The sequence below is a fragment of the Theobroma cacao genome, chromosome 8 (genome assembly GCF_000208745.1).
Source record: "Theobroma cacao cultivar B97-61/B2 chromosome 8, Criollo_cocoa_genome_V2, whole genome shotgun sequence".
Classification (NCBI taxonomy): domain Eukaryota; kingdom Viridiplantae; phylum Streptophyta; class Magnoliopsida; order Malvales; family Malvaceae; genus Theobroma; species Theobroma cacao.
This window is the reverse complement of record NC_030857.1, coordinates 958,411-979,027: the sequence shown is the minus strand read 5'-3', so window position 1 is coordinate 979,027 and position 20,617 is coordinate 958,411. Positions and strand designations below refer to the sequence as shown.

The 20,617-nt window shown below is 34.8% G+C and overlaps 3 protein-coding genes across 8 annotated transcripts; 2 read left to right on the top strand and 1 right to left on the bottom strand.

Moving 5' to 3' along the window:
* Positions 566-1,348, bottom strand: LOC18591341 (methyltransferase-like protein 2). Its single transcript, XM_018125410.1, has 2 exons — positions 1,007-1,348; positions 566-927 (listed from the first exon to the last, which is right to left on the bottom strand). Exons 1-2 carry the CDS (start codon positions 1,217-1,219, stop codon positions 691-693), a joined length of 450 nt encoding a protein of 149 aa, XP_017980899.1. The 5' UTR covers positions 1,220-1,348; the 3' UTR covers positions 566-690.
* Positions 2,951-10,432, top strand: LOC18591340 (NAC domain-containing protein 30). Of its 6 annotated transcripts, none has more exons than XM_018126181.1 (8): positions 2,951-3,048; positions 3,471-3,502; positions 6,612-6,655; positions 7,173-7,338; positions 8,041-8,267; positions 8,425-8,535; positions 9,165-9,477; positions 9,990-10,432. In XM_018126181.1, the coding sequence occupies exons 4-8, from the start codon at positions 7,179-7,181 to the stop codon at positions 10,217-10,219; spliced, it is 1,041 nt and encodes a 346-aa protein (XP_017981670.1). In that variant the 5' UTR covers positions 2,951-3,048; positions 3,471-3,502; positions 6,612-6,655; positions 7,173-7,178; the 3' UTR covers positions 10,220-10,432. The 6 variants fall into 6 exon arrangements, with proteins under 6 accessions (XP_017981670.1, XP_007017463.2, XP_017981666.1 ...); XM_007017401.2 differs by having other exon boundaries at positions 8,380-8,535; XM_018126177.1 differs by having other exon boundaries at positions 7,119-7,338; positions 8,380-8,535.
* LOC18591339 lies at positions 16,054-19,705 on the top strand. Its single transcript, XM_007017399.2, has 6 exons — positions 16,054-16,557; positions 17,957-18,083; positions 18,565-18,704; positions 18,853-18,915; positions 19,027-19,095; positions 19,303-19,705. The coding sequence occupies exons 1-6, from the start codon at positions 16,354-16,356 to the stop codon at positions 19,372-19,374; spliced, it is 675 nt and encodes a 224-aa protein (XP_007017461.2). The 5' UTR covers positions 16,054-16,353; the 3' UTR covers positions 19,375-19,705.

The window sequence follows — 20,617 nt, the reverse complement described above, 5'->3', positions numbered from 1 at the left end:
GCAAACATTTCCTTGCCAGTGAATGTTGGACAAGTAGGCCTGTAAGATCAAATTTGCATGAATATTAGTCTTATCTCAATGTTGATTAATTAAATGTTACACCTCGAATTTGTTTACCTTTGTTTTAGGATTTGACTTTTTGGTGGCAGAAATAGATAAGTAGAAGGAACTTGGAATGACAAGTCAAATTTACCACGCCTAGATAGACCAGCAGGGGAGTCAGAGGTGGTTCAATTCAAAGCCTAGTTTACGTGCTTGAAGGGGATTTCTTTCCTTTAATCATCCCTCGTCAGGCTGAATTCTGACCTCAAAGTTCAGCAGATCATCCAAGAAGAATCCATGAACTTCTAGTTTTGGCATGTGACAGCAATCCTCCTCCAACTAAAAATCTCAACTTATTTTAATCCACTGTGATAATGTTACAGTCTTCCAGCTTCCCGAACAATGCCATCATTGTTCTTCCTTGTAGACATGTAATCATAAGAGTAACAACGTTTAAAAAGATTTATATTTGATGTACTGTCCTATAATATTCATACAGTACCATACATTTTATAATCCAAAATAACTTGAAACGTCATTTATTATTCAAAATTATTATAACCAAATGACATGAACTGGAAATGTCTGTTAAAACATTTCTCACTGATAATGAAAAAAAAGGAATAACACTTTATTTAAATCATTAAATCAGCGAACCAAACCTCCATTTTCACTCTCGTTTGTCAATCGACTATGTTTAAAATCGAGAGTTATATCATATAAAGGAGCTTGCCACACTCTTCCAAGCTCAATGAACGAATGTTCTTCGCCGCCGCATAATTCCGTCGAAGAACAAAACTCGCTCCTTAATTTACTCATAATTGCTGGAAAATCAGCCGCTCCAAGTAAAAGTTCATGCGCCTTTAACAATAAAGGCCTCGCCTCCTACAAGGAACGGGAAAAAGAAATTAAAAATCAAATTAAACTTCTAAAAGACTGTTTACATGATTGGTCGATGAATTACCTGATGGCGTTGATCGGCGGCTTGTTCTTTTTCATTGAGGGAGTGAGGTTGTTTCTTCCGTTTTCGTTTCCGTTTCTTTGGATTGGAGGAGAGAGCGGATTCTCGGGTGGGGTGTTTGGATTCAAAGAAACGGGAGTAGTAGGCGGAAAGGAGATACCTTAAACCGGAAGTAGGATCGGTTGAACACGCGAACCGGGTCGATGAAGACGGCATTTGAGTTGGGAATCGGTAAATGCCGGAATCTAAGAATCTTAGATAGCTCGTCGCTTGGTTTCGACTCGCCCTCCATTTTCGCAACTCAACTCAGCTACGCGTCTTTTTTATGCCGCTCGGGGCTCGCAGTTCAATTGGGCTGAGAGCTTGAAAATTAAGATTGGGCCGGACTGAAGGTAGCAAATATCTATACACCGTAAAGTGTCACTTCTTGAACACGTAAATATAAAATTTTTTAAAATAAATATTAATTTAGATTATGAATATTATTTTTAAAAATTCTTAATTTTAAAATTTATTTATTAATGAGATACTAACATTTAATTCAATTATAGTACATGAAATATATACAATGACAATGTATTAAATTTTTATTCATTAATATGTTCATATACAAAATGAATATTTAAGTTCAAAAAATGAGTATTTAAATTACAATTACTATACTTCACTGTATTTTTAAAAATTTAAAATTAAATTATCCTTTTATTTAATTAAGAGTATTTTCTAATGCATGCCTTCCTAATTTTCATTACTCTTTTTTACCCCAAATAGACAAATACATTAACCTTTTCAAATATCTATTCTGTCCATCTAGAAGACCAAACTTAAACAAATTATGGTTGACCAAGTCTCTACTTTAGGTGCTCCACCTTATCAACATGATGGGCCCAGCGTTACCACCATGATGGACGGTTCAGATTATAAGTACCGATTTGAGCAATATAAAAGAAACGCAAAAAGTAGTAAATAAAATTGTGGTATAGTAAAATAGTCAAATTTTGCATGTATAAATAGAATCATACACTTAATCTAGTACTATATTTACTATTGCCACCTTAATTCGAAGAAATTTAGACAGTAATTTGAAACCATTTATTCTCCTCTGTATATAAAATCGAGAAATTCGAGATTTCAATTTACTTTTGTTTATTTAATTGCTCACAAACGTTATTTAGAATCGAATTTCTTACATGTTAAAAAATAAAGGTAAAATTTTTCACCTAAATAAATGTATACATCATGACTTAAGTGTTAGAATTTGATGACTTAGTTGGTAATGTTAAGTACATTAACACTTTAAAATAGTCTTTCAATTTGACATAAAACAAAGTAGCATAAGTAAAGTTTTAAAAAGGTAAACTCTTTTTGCTTATATAATGTAAACAATGAATTAAATTAAAAAATGTATTCACTTTGATGCCAAAAGTTGGTAATGATTTAAGTTTTATTGGTAATTTGACTTGGTGTTATTTATTAAAAAAGATTTCTTAATATTTATGCTTTAATATAAGGATAAATTATAAAAAAAAATGTTGTAATTTGAGGTAAATTATTTTAAGTTTAACTATCTTGTATTTATTTCTCTTACTTTGCTACTTAATATCATTAATTTTATTTTCACAAAGTTGCTTTTTTGCATGGTAGCAATCAGCCAATGACAAAGTTGGCAACCCTTGTAAATTTTGAGTTGACTTCGTCAAAAACAAATTTAAAGGCGTGTTTCAATTCAATTAACGGGAGACAGGAAGCTTCCTGGAAGGTTGGCGGCCCAAATAAAGTCTTTTGACAACAAAGCTCCCTCTGCCTCCACCTGATTGCATGAGCTCAGCCAACGACGGAGGGCCACGTCATACACTTCCTTGTGGTGAATGCTCGATCAAACATGGTTAACTGTGGGCGGGTAACCCTGGTTAGTTTTTGTAGTTGAGTGAACCCTTCACGTATAATATAAATAGGTCCCAAAGCTCTTCCTCTTTTCGAGTAGTGATTGAGGAAATTAAACAAAGTGACTCACCGAGTCACTGTCTTCCTCCGATCGTTTCAAGGTTAGAATTCCTTTTTTTTTTTTTTGAGTTCTGCGTCCTTTTTATTTTTAAGTATTAATTTTGTTTTACAGCTGTGGGTTTACACTCTCTAGTGATTCTGTTTTTGGTTGTTTGAGTTTTCTTTTTTCTCTTTTCTCTGTTTTGTTTGGTTGATAAGAAACTGGAGGAAATCGAAAATGAAACCGTTGTTCTTACGATTTTGTATGTGTTTCTCGGTGATTAGAGTGAATTTGATGTCAAATAAGTTAATCGTGATGGTCTAGATTAGAGAGGTTTTTGCTTTCTTTGAGCCTGAAAGGAGATAGAAGCTCTATATGATTGAAGTATAATACTGTTTCCATTTCTTTCTTTCTTTTTTTAATTTTCCATGCATTTCTGGAACCTTTTATCTGTACGTTCGAGTTTCGGTTTTGTCTAAACAGGTTGAAAGCTGGAAGCCGGCTCTTATATCAAGGTAAGAGTTTGAGCTCTGCACTTCTGCTCTGTTTTATTTTCGTTTTCCGCTTTAATTTCTTTTCCTGTTTGGGTCTTTCTCTAAGTTTTAGGAAGAGGAAAGGGGTGGGGGGTGGTGGGCGTTTTCTCGGCGGCGGCGCTGCTGCCTATTCGGAAACTGAGTAACCTCAGTTTGGGCTCTGCTCAGGCGGGGTTACAGCGGTGATAGGGGCCGATCCATAAATTTTTTTGGGTGATGTCATTTAAATGTTTTTTTTTTTTGATAAATGGTCTACTGAGAGAGTATTTATATTAAATTTTACATGATTTTATTTTGAAGAATATTATTGAATACCATTATTAGAGTTTTGTTATTGTTGTTCAAGATTTAAAATTTATAAGATTTTTTTAAAACATCTTTTCAGCTTATATATATATATAATTAAAAAATTTATTAAAAATTACTATTTATTAATATAAATTAAAATATTAAAATTAAATAAAATATGATTTTATTTAACAAATTCTCACATTCATTAACTAGTAAAATGATAATTTTTTATTTATTGATCAAAACTAAATATAAATATTTACAAGTCACATAAATTAAATAATTAAATAATATATCTATAAAATAATTAAAAAAAGAAAAACTCACAATTTCNAATCAAAAAATATTTAAACATGAAGTATTTAAAAACTTATTTTGAGTTGAAAATTACTTATAATTGAAATTTAGATGAATTATTTTAAGAGAGTAAAAAACACAACCAATAACCAAGAAAGGGAAGATTTGAATTTTTAAATAAAGAAAGTAATTTATGTTTTGGTTTTTTTTAATTAAATCTTAAATTATAGAATAAAATTTTCTTGTCTTTTTCTATAGTATTTAAATTTCTTTTTGATAATTCACTTTTACTCAGAGTTTTTAATTCCATTTTTTATAAAATTGTAAAATATAATAAATTCATTAGTATATTAATTATCTTAAATCTTGTATAAATAATATAAAAATTAAAATATTTTAAGAAGTGAATGGCATCACGTGACACCACTCCCTCCAATGTGGATCCGCCCATGATCGGTGAACCTACAACTCACCCTTTTGAACCCGTCCATCATTTCTCAAATTCATTTTTTATACCAATAAACTTTAATTTGAGCACCAAAATTTGTCAATATCAACTTTTTTAATAATGGGTTACACTAAAAATTTAATAAAAATGGAAACTTTCGTTAGATATTCTAGGCGGGGTTGGCTACGATTTCATCGAAGAATTTGCGAATCATCATTACCTTGTTCACCTGGCTAATGCATGCACCAAACCCGTTTGCCATTACCCTGTTGACCTCGAATTTAATCATAAGAATTTCGTGGAGCAGTACTTTTTTTTTTTTTGCCTTCATTGTAAGTTTGCTAACCACCTGACGAATTTATTAAGGCTTTTGTGTCTGCCTAACAAAATTTGGGTATGTATCGTTGAATTTGATTGGTTTAGGTACATATGGGAAGCTCTCTCTTTTGAAACTTATGCATATATAACAAAACTAGATGATGACCATTTGTAGGTAGTCAAGTGGAATCTTTTACTAGTAAGTTGGTAGATGGATAAGCTTTTCTTGGAAATAAGATTTCGCGGTCCCTAATCCAATTGTAAGTGCAAAAGTCGTTTGGTGAGAGGAACAGTAGATTACGATTTCGTGTTTCTTTAACATATACATCATATATTTAATTATTTATCATCAATAAAAAGTTTAAATTTTTAAATTTTGGACTATAAATCCTAACAATATAAAAAATAATGTACCGAAAATATGACGATATTACACAAAATTGATTAGAAAATATTAAAAAGGAACAGACAAGAATAGAAGATTTTTGGTTCATAATTAGTATAGGTTAACATAGTCACATTAATGACAAGCTGAGATTTGATTTCAAGTAAAAAGAAAAAGACATGGAAAATTCAATCGTCTACGTATCTTCCAAGTGACGCCTTTTTTTCCTTTAATAAAAAATTCAATAATTAATTATTCATTTCACAATCATTTCCATATGTAGGCCGAAAAGTCCTTTGTACTACAGGCCGAGATATTTATGAAACTCTACGCGCTTTTTGCACTGAACATGATGTAACACTTATTACTTCTATTACCGCAGGTTGTTATAAAACTGATCCAATCAGATCAATGGTAAGAAAAACATAAAATTTAACATTAAATTAGAGCTAGAATCCCCTGGACTATTCTGGAATAGGCGTACTATATGAAATCATGACCCTTCATTGTAAAGTGTTAGTAATCTTATCTCTAGCTAACCGAGATTTTGACGACTCCATGTCCTTTCCTTTCATTCCCGTTGCTTGACTTAACGACGTAGGCATATCCGATTTCCTTTTTTGCCCTTTCCTCTCCATTTTCTCGGATGACATAATCGGGCCCTATCGCGAGTCTTAAAGGAAGGGAAAATGGAAATTTCCTAACCAGACAAAAAGGCCAAAGCCACTTGGACAAAGCAGGGTTTTCTTTTATCCAACTAGAAATCCCCACGTGTTACCCTCTGATCGGGGCATGCTTAGCCTAGGTTACTGGGGGTTCTTTTATAGACGTAAAGGGGCCGTTGACGTTGTTGGGGTAATATTACTAACGTTGTTGGAAACGAAAGCAGGGACTCACTCTCTCCGGTGGCTCGTCACTGGTAAAGAAATTCTTTTAATTTGCTTCTGTTTTCTTCTTCTTCTTCTTTTGGTTTAGTAATGAGCATCAGAGCTGTCCTTGGATATATAAGTATAATTTGTTTATGTGAAATCAGCTGAAATGGTTAAAACCAGTTAAGGATCGTCTGTTTGGTTGGTCGGAAAAGAAAGTAAAAGAGAAAAGATAACTGTAGTCTTAGATGAAGGAAGGAAAGCGAAAGGCTTTTTCCTTTCTTGTTATGTTGGTTAGCAGTGGATGTTAATGTCACCCCGAGTCAATGAGTCAGCGGACCCGAGAGCTGAAAGACGCTAATTGTTTTGGTTTCTTTTCTTTTCTTTGTTTTTTTCCTTCACTTCCTTGGAAACTAAGCAAATAAGTAATCATAGCTTGCAGCTGATCATCTGCTTTTCTTTGAATTTTGATTCGTGAAACAGATTGAACGCGAGAATCCGGCAGCTCAACTCCACCGGAAAGTGAGGTGCCCTTTTCATCTTATCCTTCCTTTTTTTTTTTCTTTTGTTGGTTCAGTTTTTTGGTCTTTGGTTGACTGCGTTTACTCTGAAAGCTACAATCTTTGGATAAAAAAAAATCTTCATTACAAATTTAAAAACTTTGCCTTAAATTAAAATTAGTGTGACATATATTGATTACTCCCTGGATGAATTTTAGTGTTTCAAAGTGTTCCTGGAGTTAAAAGGAACTGGCAATTTGAGTGGTTGCTTATAGTTGACATTAAGTGAGAGGTTGGCCCATTCAGGGAATGGACCTATGTTGTCTTCAATTTATTGTTCATTACTAGTCAACTAAATGGATAATGTTGGCTGATGCTGCATGGTTCTATTTCTGCACTTAATGCATCATTTCCTAGTTTTTTTGGTTTCCCCTTTTAAAGTGTTGCGGAAACTTGATATCCACTAGCTTGAAAGGCCTTCCTTTTCCAGCTGGACCAGATAAAGTATTTGGTCATGAGGTTGTCTTTTGTTGCCTGAAATCAGATCACCATGGCCAATCCGGCAGCTTCCCGACCTGCGGATAATATTGATTTCAACTGCACGTATGAGGAGTTCTTTACCTGGTTCAACAAATATACTAGTGGATCTCCTCTACCAAGCAATGTTATAGATGACAATCCTTACAGATATCGGCCCCAAAATTTACCAAGTAAGGGTCATTATGTTTTCCGTAATTTATCAATAATTACCCTGATTTTTGCTATAAACTAACATAGTGCATCATCAAGAACAATTGGTCACTTCTCTTTCTGAACCATACTAATTTAATTTAATATCGCTTCTGAATAGTGAGTAAGCTTTTGTCTCTATTATGTCATTACAGGACTGTAAGCCTGTTTCTCTGCTATGGTAAACAAGATGTATGTTCAATATAGTTGCATACGCTCTTACTTGTATCCTCCCTATTGTAAAAAATATGTATGTTCAATAGTCTTTGGTCTTTGATATGTGCCGAAGGCTGTATCTCCTCTGACTCTTTCTGAGCTTATTTTCAAAAGTCTATTCATATGTGCTCTTCTTATCACGAAGTCATGGACGAGTTCTTCAATATTGATGTTACACACTAGAGTGGGCATATAAAGGAAACAATAAGGATTGAATTAGTTGTTAAAATTTTGTCCTCAAAATCAAAAGGTAATTCTTATTATTACTTTCTAAGGAAGTTGAGTTCTGATAGGTCTTTGAAAGCTATATCATTGATACAGTGTGTTAATTTCGAAAAGCCATATGTCAAGCATGTGTATTTCTTAGCCATAAGGCCAGTTAAATAATATTTTGTACACCAACGATTGTGCAAGAATATTAGTTTTCTAGAGTTATAAAGCTCATGGCACTTAATTGCCAAATGCAGAGAATTTTTGGTTCTTGATTAGCTCAAACGAGAACATTGATGTGGAACATGGCTTCTGGGAGACTAAAGAGGAGGCCCGTGAAGTGTTCTCAAACTCTGATATTATTGGTTGGAAAACCACTCTTGAATACTATGAGGGTCAAGTCCCTTATGGGCGTAAGACTGAGTATGTGATGCAAGTTTTCAGCATAACTCAGAAGATACTGAGCGATGACAATGAGAAAAAGGTACTCAACTGAAACTGAAAGTCCTACAAGCTTACTTGTTTACATATTGGCTTTATATCAACTCTCAACTGGACCTGCCATTCGTTAGCCAGTTTGGTTGAATGATACGCAGGAAAAGAGCTCCATGTGTAGACTTTCTCTTTTTCATGAGATGCAGAAGACAGTGTGCAGTGCTGGTGTTGAGACTGAAACCAGGAATCACTTAACACAACCTCCTGTTCTAGATGCTAACAGTAGCACAAGAAGAGTTTCCTCAAGCAACCCTGAGGTATGTCAGAATCTGCATCTGTGCTTTTCTTTGGCCAGTTTGGGTTCAATTTCTTTTTCTTTTGTAATCTTTTTGGGATAAATTATGTTCAATTTCACTTTTTATCATTTGACAATATGCATACCTGGTCATATCTTCCCTGGCACCATGTTGACACTTGATGAGCAGCTGATTTTGCATACAAATCACCTTTAGAATAACCTAAAATATCAGCAAGATGGCCCTAGGACACGAAATCTGTGCTTTGATTAGGATTATCCTTCTCACAGAGCAGGAAAAATTCTAGATTTCAATAGTTATGAATCATTTATACTTTAGCTAAACTTCTTCTTAAGTTGGTCAGAGTACAAATACTTGTGCAGTCTGGAAGTTTCTAATATTCAAACTATTTTCTATCACTGCTGGCATCTGGAAATCAAACAGATGAGTTTATTTGAGTAATAGGATGTCTTGTAAGATTAATAAGATACCACTAGACAACTAGATCTAGAAAATCCATGTGCAACTCATTAACATTAGTTGTATAGGAAGAGTATCTGAAGAGGAGTAGTTTTTGTTCTCTGTCATTTTTTCAATAATTAAATTTGGGTGTTCTGTTTGTGCGTTTGAGTTCTAGCCATTATTTGTAGGTGAACAAGCATGATGCTGTTGCAGGGAGACTTCCAGTTCCAGAGCATCATGGAGAGAACCTCAATGAAATGGATTCTTTCTCAGGAGGAGTTGGCTTTCTGGAATTGGATGATCTTAATAGCCCAGCATCACCTTCTTCAAGCTCAGATAATTCAAGTGCCATGAGCCTTTCATCAGGTGAATGCTTTGATGCAATGGCTTTGTTGCAAGACCTTGAGGACCCAGTTATAGAACAGAAGGATGAAGGTAAAAAGCTTAATGTCTCTGCATCCAAAAAATTGGACGAGGTGGTTATAGTTCCACCCACTTTAGGTATGTCAACTGTCTTACTTTGTCCAGCTCATTGGTTTTCCATCTTCTTTCTGCTCCATCATTTGAGATTTTCTTACATTTCCTTAGAAACATACAGCTGTTCCATTTCCTGAAAATGGAAGTGAACTTGCTCTTGCATTTTGAAATTCTTTGTGAATTTATTTCTCTAGAACCGGCCTGATGACAGGACTGCTGAAAACTTTCATATTTTCTGATTCATAATCAACTTTTCTCATTTTCTTGAATGTAAGATGAAGACTTTTCTCAATACCCCAATGAGATGAAACATCATTAAAACTTAAGTTCCTGAACATGTGGCAAAGGATGCGAGACAATTTTAAAGAACGATGCATCTAGCATCAACTGCAGCCTAGTATACTAGTTCTTTAGTGAGACTGAGATTTAACCTTGCAAGACCCACCCATTGCATCCTTGACTTAACTTCAATTTATTGCTATGATGGATTTTTCCCATGGGGTATGCCAAAGCATTGACCTTTGATTGCTTAACAGGATCTGTGGTTAGTGTTGAGGGAAGCAACTCGGGTAGTGACGAATCCTTCAAAACTGCTGGCTCTGCGCCTGTTTCAGCTTCAAAGCATGCCAAAGGGGATCAAAGGGGTGAAGGTCCATCGTCGTCACCCGATAGCCATATGGCAGCATCTGCAGGTGGAAGAAAGAGAGTTCCTTTTCGCGGAATGAAGAAACTTCGAAAGAAGTACTTATGCTTCATGCCATTTTAGGTTTAGATACTTATTTTTTCATACGTATTGCAATTGTCAGAAACTAGTAAATTAAGATATATATATATATATATATATATATATTACATATTTGGAGGATTAATCATCTCACTCAACACTCACAGGGTAGTGAATTATCATATTCTAAATGTTATATATCAGCATGTAAAAGGTCAAGGGCTTAGCCAAATGAATGAAATTGTTATTAAATGATGACAAATGCTAGCCTTAGCATGACTCGCAATCATCTCTCTGACTACCCTCTCACAGCGAGCCTGTTGACAAATACAAAATCATATACTCCTATACTTGACTTGAACATAATATATACATATATATAATACAAATGAGTGGATCTAAAAGCTCGAAGCAGGTGATTTGGAGGCCTTTTTCCCACGTTGGAAGGTTGCTGGTATACATCAGTTTGGATTTGGGTTCAGCCTACAGGTCATGCTCAAGGGCTGTAGGTAGCCCAAAATACCCCATTTAGAGACAGCATATGGGCTGGAGAATTAAAAGGCCCAAACATATGAATCATAAAATCATAAACGAGTGGGCGTCCAAACAACCATTCACCTGTCTTTAATTTGAGATCATCGTTATTTACTCTCATTCCCAGTATTTTAACAAGTTTGGGCGTCATCAACGTAGATAGATATTTCAAGTGTCTGTCGTGCAGGCTGTACGTCATCGACACAGGTTATCCAATACTTGAGGCATCTGTTGTATAGGCTCGGGATTGGAGTTAACAGCTTTACACGGATTGTACGATACTTGAAGTGTCTGCTGTACTGGCACGAAAATAGAGTTTACAGCTCTAAGGAGTGGTTGAAACATGAGGCAGACTAACAGAGAAAAGACCCCATGAAACATAATTCCATGGAGAACCTAGGACATTGACCAACATTTCATCTAGACTCGGAGCCCATTTATGAAAGGTTAGCAAAATCATTCCAAATTCAAAAGAAATTGTCACAACTTTCCACCCAAAAGGCAGTAGTAGCAGCATCTTGTTGCTCTACTTGTTCATTAGTTGGAACAAGAAGAATGATTCTCAAGAAACCCCTTTCCGCAACTCCTTCGACCAAGTTTTTAAAATAGTTTTTTAATAAAAGCAGTGCAAAGTGGGCCTCGTATAAGATAATATGTAGAATACATAATTTTCAACCCGACAAAAGTAAAAAGGAATCGGCATCGACAAAATATAGGAAACATAAATGAACGTATGATCCCAATGAGACAAAATAAAGAGACGCAAAACCACCAGCAGTAACCATACACAACAGATTTCAAACAACAAGTACACAAAATCACTAGTCTCAAGAAGAAAGGTAAAAGAACCTCCCAATGAAATAGCAAACAAGTCAATAAATGGTATATCCCGATCTGGAATTTTTTTTAGAATTATAACGTTTTGTTGGGTGGGATTTTAAGGTTGTTAAGGAAGATGAAGATGAAGAAAGCATGATACAACAAAGACCCAACAAGAAAGTATGATTATTTTATCTTTTGATCATGTTATTATGTTTAAATTTAAGTATAAATTTATACATTTTAATTCAAATTGATTATGTTGATTAATTTCATTATATTGAAAACAAAGGAAGAAATTAAGTCATACACAAAACTCTATTTAACGGCAAGAAAAATTAGAACAAGTCATCATCAGCTTATAAAGGTAAGCGGGACGCCTATGGCAAGCGCCACTTGCATGCCCCATGAAATAGAAATATGTCCAATTGCATTCATTAGCAAATTAATGAACAATACATGATCATGCACGGGTGACTAACTCATAACAACTAAAAAGAAGTTAAATGAAAGACTTCAAACTCAATCACAGTGCCCAGAATACCAAACTTCATTGAATATCCTCTTTAACATGCCTAGATGTGGCGTCACTTTGTTTGAATTAGGGTTTACAAATTTAATATATATATATATATATATAATATTAGAGTATTTATTTTATTAATTAATATATGATTCTCTTACTTAGAAAATAATATACGTATCCACTTCTTGATATTAATATATATATATATATATATATAATAAAAATGAGTGGATCTAAAAGCCTGAGGCAAGTGATTTGGCGGCTTTTTTCCCCTTGGAAGCAGTTTGGATTTGGGTTCAGCCTACAGGCATTGTCAAAGGGCTAGGTCGGAGGGCTGTAGGCAGCCCAACATGCCCCATTTAGAGAGCAGTATATTACCTGGTGAGCAGGAAATCGAGCCATGATCAAAGGGCTTTTCTTGTTTTATAAAAATGAAACAGGAAACAAAGATACCGACCAAAGAGAATTATTATAATATATTACAAATGACGTACGGGTCCATTTATCAATTAGTTCTAAGCCATTGATGATTCTTGTTTTCCCACATGTTCAAGCAAATGAATCCCCACTCAATGGGTTATAGGGAGCCTACGAAAACTAATGTGGCTGCTTAAGTAAATAAGCACCAACGACCACATTTAAATCTTTATACACAATTTTTTTTTTAAAAAAAAACCCCAACTAACAGCAGCCTACCAACATTTACAACATGACCATTTGACCTAAATTTATCTTTCGTATACATGTTTATCTAACAAAAATCTACCGATCATTAATTTCTTTCATTTCATAAATTAAATATAATTAAAAAAAGAAAATAAACAAATTTCGAATCAGATTATATAATTTAAATAGTTAGTAGACAATCTTTTTTTTCCTTTTTTTGAGATAAAGTAATTAATGCGAAAGGAAAAACACAAAACAATAATGTTGACAAGGGTACTACCAATGGTGATTGTATGTATAATAAGGAGCATACCGTGGTCCATATGCACCATTTATGATTTCTCTCGTATTAGTGCCCCCTGCGCACTGCCCATAATTTTATTTCTTCTTCAGTCCTTGACATTTTTCTATGTGAAATAAGTAACCAAGTAAAGGCTTTGCGAGACAAAATTCAGAGGTTTTGTTTTGATAACAGCCTGGTTGTACTAGGCTGGTAGCATCCTCTGCATGGAATGCATATCACTAACGTTCTTCCCCTGTCTGTAAGCCTTCATCTTATTCTTCATCAACTCAGAAAATGCATCATAGAAGGAAAAAAGCCAAGGGGTCCCCATGGAAATGGAAGTAAATTTGCAGCAAACTGTGAAATTATTAGGAGGTGAACAGTGAGGATTGATGACATTTGATTGACAAATTCACAGGGGGGGGGGTGTTTCACATGGCAGTCAAGACGGAAAAAGCGTTGGCAAAACCTGCTAGGAAGGGAGTGAGCAGGAAAGCAGTTGCATGGTGGAGCCCCGATGTCTTGTCTGCTTTATCCATCAAATGCCTTACCCTGGTCCCTCTTGCTTGCATCTGCTCTCCCCTTATTCATCCCATTATTATATATGGAGATGACTATAAGATTGATTTAATTTTAATTTTTTTAAAAATTAAAATTAATTGAATTCATCGAATTATACCCCAAAATCAAAATAAATCCAAACTGATTCATATTGCTTTGATTGATTTTATCTCATCTATTTCCTTTCCTTGTACCTTCCTAATTTTTCCATTTCCTCTTGTTGTTTCCTTTGCCCATCACGTTGTACAAAAATATCCTTTTGTCTTCATATATATTTTGTCTTCTATTTCCGAATACGAAAAACATATAAATATATTCATATGCTTCTTTTAAACAACCTTTAATTTAAGTAATTACGATTATTTCATTATAAAATTACAAATTTTAAACGGATGAAAAATATCTTTTTTTAGTTAAAAACATTATCCAACTCGAACAAGTAACTTTATTGTTTACTTTAAAATATTAAAATTTAATAAAATTGAAATATGTCGTGGATAAAAGTTAGATTCAAATCATATAAAATAAAAATGTGATACATGAAACTTTGCAAGTCTAATTTTAGATTTTTTTTCTTTTTTTCTTTTTGGTTTTGACGTTAGCAAGTTGATAGTGTCAACATTCATTATTTTTTAAAAAAATCTACTTGTAATTTATAATCACTTTTTTCTTTATCTTCCGTTAATTATTTTTTTACCATTTTTATAGAACCTTCTTTCTGGAAAAAAAATGGTAATTTAATCCTGACTGACTCCTACTGCTAAAGTACACCGTCGCCGAATAAGGACAGAGAAACCCACTGGCCTTTAATTAGCAAGAAAACAATGCTGGCAATAGCACTTCCACTGCAACAAATCATCAAAGTCAAAAATTCTCTCCAAAATATTGTCTGATTACACACATTATTAGACCACCATTAATTTAATTTTATCCGAACCAATTCGGTGCGTCAATTCCTACACGAATCACGATACAATCAGCCGATGCATCAAAATCGGATCAAATATCAAACGGCTCTGATTAAATGTCGGGGGGGGGCATAGGGATAATGGTTCGGTTTGGTTGCAGTCGTCTTGTCCCCACTGTTTTGCTGGTCCACCCCTCTTTCAACTTTGTGATCATTACACATGTTAATATGGACATGTCCGCTTTTTTTATGACGCTGTTGCCCGCAAAGTTATACTTTCAATCGGACGGTTCGATTGACGCCGAAATGATCCAACGGTGTTGGCACTTGTCATCTTGAATCAACGGATGTGATGGATCCGTTGTGGCGGGAAAATCGGGTGGCAAAAAAGAAAGGGCCTTTTCTTTTTTCTTTTTTGCCCTCAGTGAGGGCGGGGAAGAGGAGGGAAGTATCCCATGTTGGATAAGACAACACCGACGGTGAATAGCGCTTCCTCTCCCTGTGGGTCCCGGTTATGAATTCCCGGTTTCCGTTACGTTTCAGTATGCGTTACGCTTTCTCTTACCGTGGGGGAGTTGTGCTAATTTTTTTGCTTTTTTATTTTGGTTGCTAGCTTTCCAAAATTACCATATTAACCAAACTTTATATGTTTGCTGAATTTCACGATTCTGTCTAAAATCTAGAAACAGCTAGAAAAAAATAAAAAGACATTAACATTCGTGTCGGTAGCCTTCTTAAAAAATATCTACATTTTTTTTTAATTTTAAAAATGATTATTTTCTATATTGATAGACTTATTTAATAATTTATTTATATAAACTCGACTCTCTAATATTATTAATAAAATTGAAAAACTTACTCCACGATTATAAAGAAAGTACCTTCTTTTGAATGTAATAATGTTGTAATTACTTTTAATCAATCGATATCCTTTTGCGTACATAGTCGTTGAGTTTACATTATGAGAATTGCGTTTGATGTCTTTTGAATAATGGTCTCTTATCCATTAGCATAGAAAAACATTGATTGCTTAAACCTATAGCTGTAGTTCTCTGACATTGTACATTAAAATAATGATTTTTAGAAGAAGAATTTCTCTACTACTATCATGTGCTTCATAACCCAGAATTTATTTTTTATTTAATTTTTAAATAATCTTGAACCTAAGTCGTCTTTAAATTCTTTTATTATTCCTCTTAAGTCCAATTAGTCCAAAACTAGTAGGATTTCCATTGGATAAACCTGTCCGAACTCCGGGAAAGAATGAATTTTGAAATGAGAGAGAAGGACATTTTTGTCATTTCACTGTACCCACAAAACTTCATTTTACCGCTAGTCAAACGGTCAACCGCTCCACACAAAAAACAAAACCACTTGTTAAAGCAGGGAAAAAGGGGGAAGGGAAAAACCGCTAGTTGTATTCGAATCATGCCGCGAACCAAGCATGTTTCTCTCTCTTTCACTGCTGTAGCGCATGATTAACGAGAAAACACTTAAATGCAATTACGTGGCGTGCTGCGATTGGTCCATTTCGGGTCGTCGGGATTCATAGCAACAACAACCAATAAACAAAAACCAGTCACTCTCATCTTTCTCTCACTAAGAAAACACTCTGCTTTTATTTTTTTTCTCTCTCTTTCCTTTTTATTTTTTTCCCCTTTCTCTCTCTAAACTGTGTTTTTTCTCTCCACAAAATTCCCATATTTCTCCTTAATTTCTCTCTCTTTTGCTTACGAAAATCCCACATACGTAACCACCAATGCATGATCTTCCGATCCAATGCAATTTTGATCCTTAACGCTTCGAATTTCCTCCGAGTTTGACCCACACAAGTGACTCACTGAGTTGGGAATTTTTATTTTTTTGCGAAAAAAAAAATCATGTTGGAGGCAATGGAGAGTTCCATCAATGGTGGCGGTTTCTCGCAGTTACAGAGCTGCGGAGACAGTAGCGAAGAAGAGCTCTCGGTGCTTCCGCGTCATACTAAGGTGGTCGTCACTGGGAATAATCGTACCAAATCGGTGCTCGTTGGTCTTCAAGGCGTGGTCAAGAAGGCTGTTGGACTAGGCGGGTGGCATTGGCTGGTAATTCCTTGGAATTTTTTTCGGTTTTGGTGGAAATGGGGTTTGGGGGTTTTATCTGGGAATTGTTTGCTATTGGTTTTTTGGTTTATAATGTGGATATTTTCTTCAAGTTTAAGTAATTTCAAATTTGATTTTTTTAATGTAATGTGGATTCAATTTGAGGTTTTTCGAGCTTAAATGTTTTGCTATTGGTTTCACTTCATTGATTTATATTCTTTTTTTTTTACGATATTTATATTGAATCTTTTTCTCTTTAGTACAATTGCATGTCCTGTTTTATAGCATTGATTTTTTAATAAATCTGCGAAATCAGCTTCTCTTGTCTAAAATTGCTTGAATTTTGATGCTTATGATTCTATCTAATAAAAAAAATGGTTTTTTATTGGTTACAAGTTGCAAATATGAGGTTTTGATTGTGGGTTTTGATTGCATGCAAGTGTCTGTCAATGGATCTGGTATCTTGAAGTGTTTTAGCTGATGTCTGATACTATTCTCGCATTTTTACAATGATTTTTTTATTTTTTTGTGTTTATTTAGTGTATTTTCTTTTTCTACTTGACCTTAGTTGTAGTGCTTAAAATCTACTCTGCTATTCAATTTTTTAAAAAATAAATTAAATTAATTAGGAATTTATGTTTATACAGAGATTACTTTTGGGATTGCATGATTGGGTTATCCTTGGCCTTGGGATCTTGTTGGAATTGATTTTGTAATGTTTCGCTATAAGAAACCCATATTCTGTTTTCTATGTTCTGATGCTGATTCTGCTTGGATGTCGATCTCTCGATGCTCATCAGCTATTCAAAACTTGCAGTAATTTTTATGCTTGACTTAGCTTCCTTGGTTTTTAAGTTGCGGATCATGCAATCAAAGTCATGGCTTGCTGGAGATCATCATCCTTTGATTCAATTGCCACTCCTTGACTGCTGATAAGCAAGAACAGATGGAGCTGGGTTTTTTTTTTTTTTTTAAATTAATTTTCTGCTCCTTTCTTGTAACTGCAGATTTGTTTTGAAAAATTCGTAGATTTCTTGTCAAGTTATATTTGTTGTAGACATGTGTGTGTTTGCTTTTGATTTTTGTTATTTTTTACTCAGATGAGCGCGTGGATCAAAAGACAAATTGACAGTGTTAATTCTAACAGATTATTTTAACAGAATCGTATAATTTTCTAATTTATTCTGGCTTGGTAGTTTCCCAACACTATGATGTAATTAATTTGTTAAATTAGAATAGTGTTTTATAGTGTTTTTCATCTCTCTTCCCTGCCTATTCTGTCATGCCAAAAATTTGGAAATTTGTCTCGATGTGCTTCCACTTCTTGGAGCATATTAGTAGATTAGGCATTTACTTTGTAGCTGATAGTGATATTTGTCTGTCTAATCATTAAAATTCACAGGTTCTTACCAATGGCATAGAAGTAAAGCTACAGAGGAATGCCCTCAGTGTGATTGAAGCTCCTACTGGTAATGAAGAAGATGACGACCTGGAATTCGAAAACATGCAGTGGAATGGATCTGACTTGGGTGAGTTTGTCTTTTTGATTTCATTATTTCAAAAACTGCATCTGCCTCCAAATTTTAGTTTCCTGTATAAGTTTGAACTTTTATGCTGCTTCAAACCAAAACAATCTTCAGGAGGCGGTTAGTTACTTGAGTCTAAATTGTCTTGTTTGTGTGTATAATCCCATTCATGTGTTAGTGCTGACTTGGGGTGCTATTAACTCTTGTGCTGCTCATATGCTATGTAGTGAGTAAGACTTTTGTGTCTTGAAATGGGAGTGCTATAATCCTTGAAGTTTTGATTAGCTATTTCCTTTGATATTGTGATATTGGATGATAATTTTTCACTAGTGGAAAGTAGTTGAGGTTGGTACATAGGATCCATTGTGTCTTCACCTTTAACTTTCACTATTTCTAAAAGCTCCATTGTCTGATTTCTTATCTTTTTAATGGTCCCACCGCACTTTTTTTTTTAATCCTACTTGTTCTATCTCTCAATTTCCAGCATCTGATGACACTCAAAAGTCCCACAGATCGAGGCATAGAACACATAAATCGACCGGGTCTTCTCACAAGACTATGAGCAGGTCCCTTTCTTGTGACTCGCACTCTAAGGGATCTGTTTCCACACCCCGCGGGTCCACGGTATATATAAAAATTATAAATCCCATATGTTTTAATCTAATTTTCGTTTTGGTCTGTTGCCCATAATAAAGTATTGCAAAAATATGTTAGCTATCTATTCTTTTGCCTAATTAGGCTTTTGTTTTTTTCATAATATCTCCCCCTGTAGAAAGTTGACCTCAGCAAACTGGAGATGGCTGCTTTATGGAGATATTGGCGACACTTCAATCTTGTAAGTTTCTTCATGGAGAAACATTAAATAAAATTATCCGTACTGTGTGTAGCACATTACAAGACAAGGAAAACGATAGCTTAAAACCTTCATTGCTTTTGCTATTGCTAGGTGGATGCCATCCCCAATCCATCAAAAGAGCAACTAATTGATGTTGTCCAGAGGCATTTCATGTCACAGGTAACTTATTAAACTGCTCATAGCTTCTCTCTGATTCTTTTTTTTTCTTCTTTCATTATACTGTGCACCTGATTGCATTCTCTCCCAGTGCTGTGAAACTAACAACCTTAGCTTCGATATGATAAGAAGTTTCCATTTGTTAAGCTTATTCTTAGTTTTTGGACTATTTCTGATGACATGGTTAAAAATGGCCTTCTGTTGGTGTAGCAAATGGATGAGCTGCAGGTCATTGTGGGATTTGTTCAGGCTGCAAAGAGATTGAAGACCGTTTGCAAATGACATTGGACAGCTTTTGAGTTTGGTTGTCAATGCTAACAGATACTTGGTGTATCCATCCTAATGTCCTCTTCCCGCGGGTAGTGATATCTGTAAAATATGTCTTCGTGGCTTGTTTATCTTTCCGGTCCCTTGTTAAGTAGGTTAGTATTTACTTCAAGCTATAGAGGTTCTTCCTTTTTGGTAGAGTAGTTTATGTAGATATAATCCAAAACTTTGGTTACAAAGACCTCTAAGTAGCCCCTCTGGGGGCGCCCTTTCTAAGCTTGGTTGAATGTACTGCTGACTTGGGGAAGTGGATTTCTTAAAAATGTATATATTCTTCCTTTCTCTACTTCCTTCATCTCATCTTCTCTTCGAGTTGCCATTGTTGCAAAATGAAAAACGAGACTGATGGCCTTGCTTCCATACTGAAAAAACGACAAAACCTTATGGCTTCCATCCATGACTGTCTGTGAGGTAACTCCTCAAGTTCACTCGATTTTAATACGAACTTACTGGTAGAAACAGGGAAAAAGAAAAGGAACTCTGCTATGCGCCTTGGTTTTTGTTTCATTGATAGCTTGCTACCGATCAGTCATTCATCGTTGCATACGGTCCTAGGATGTCCTAATCTGTAAGATGTCAGTATCCTTCTGGGACCCAACTACTGTCCAATGGATTTCCAATCAAAACCAAGTTATGTACTTATTATGAAACTATCGAAGAAACTTCCCTGGAAAGACTACTTTCAACACACTTATTTCACACAGCAACAATTATGTAGCTTCTGTTATTTAGCCAAGGGATGATAAACCTATCCTCCCTTTTCTCTTCAGAGAATCCGATGCATTTAGAGTATAGTTAGGCAAAAGGTTTGGGTCCAACATCTGCATAGTCCTCAATTATATGCTTCTTTTTTGGTTCATTACAGCTACAACAACAATAAATTTTGATAGGCCTTCCTTAACTCTAATAAAGCACTCAAATACAAAATTCTATTAACTCTTTCCCCAATCTTTAAAACCACTGTTACTGAAAAAAGGGCAGTCGGCAATGGATTCTTGGGAGGTTGATTCCTTAACCAAAACAAGCCCAATAAACAAAAGGGTAAGCATGAAAGTTGAAGTTTGAGTTGCCCCCACCATAGCAATTCAAGGGAAAGAAAACCAGCATGGCTCATAAAGTTGGTTCGTCAGTTTGTTCATTGTTGGATAGCTGGATAAATTAGCTTCCAATTTCATTAGCTTTTTTTTTTTTGGTTACC

Bases quoted from the DNA above. Each gene is read 5' to 3' on its own strand.
- LOC18591341 (XM_018125410.1), bottom strand. From the start codon at position 1,219: ATGCCGTCTTCATCGACCCGGTTCGCGTGTTCAACCGATCCTACTTCC. The intron at 928-1,006 runs GTAATTCATCGA...CGTTCCTTGTAG, and splicing joins CCGCCGATCAACGCCATCAG to GAGGCGAGGCCTTTATTGTT.
- LOC18591340 (XM_007017401.2), top strand. From the start codon at position 7,179: ATGGCCAATCCGGCAGCTTCCCGACCTGCGGATAATATTGATTTCAAC. The intron at 7,339-8,040 runs GTAAGGGTCATT...TGCCAAATGCAG, and splicing joins TCGGCCCCAAAATTTACCAA to AGAATTTTTGGTTCTTGATT. The intron at 8,268-8,379 runs GTACTCAACTGA...AATGATACGCAG, and splicing joins GCGATGACAATGAGAAAAAG to GAAAAGAGCTCCATGTGTAG.
- LOC18591339 (XM_007017399.2), top strand. From the start codon at position 16,354: ATGTTGGAGGCAATGGAGAGTTCCATCAATGGTGGCGGTTTCTCGCAG. The intron at 18,084-18,564 runs GTGAGTTTGTCT...CTCAATTTCCAG, and splicing joins GTGGAATGGATCTGACTTGG to CATCTGATGACACTCAAAAG. The intron at 18,916-19,026 runs GTAAGTTTCTTC...TGCTATTGCTAG, and splicing joins ATTGGCGACACTTCAATCTT to GTGGATGCCATCCCCAATCC.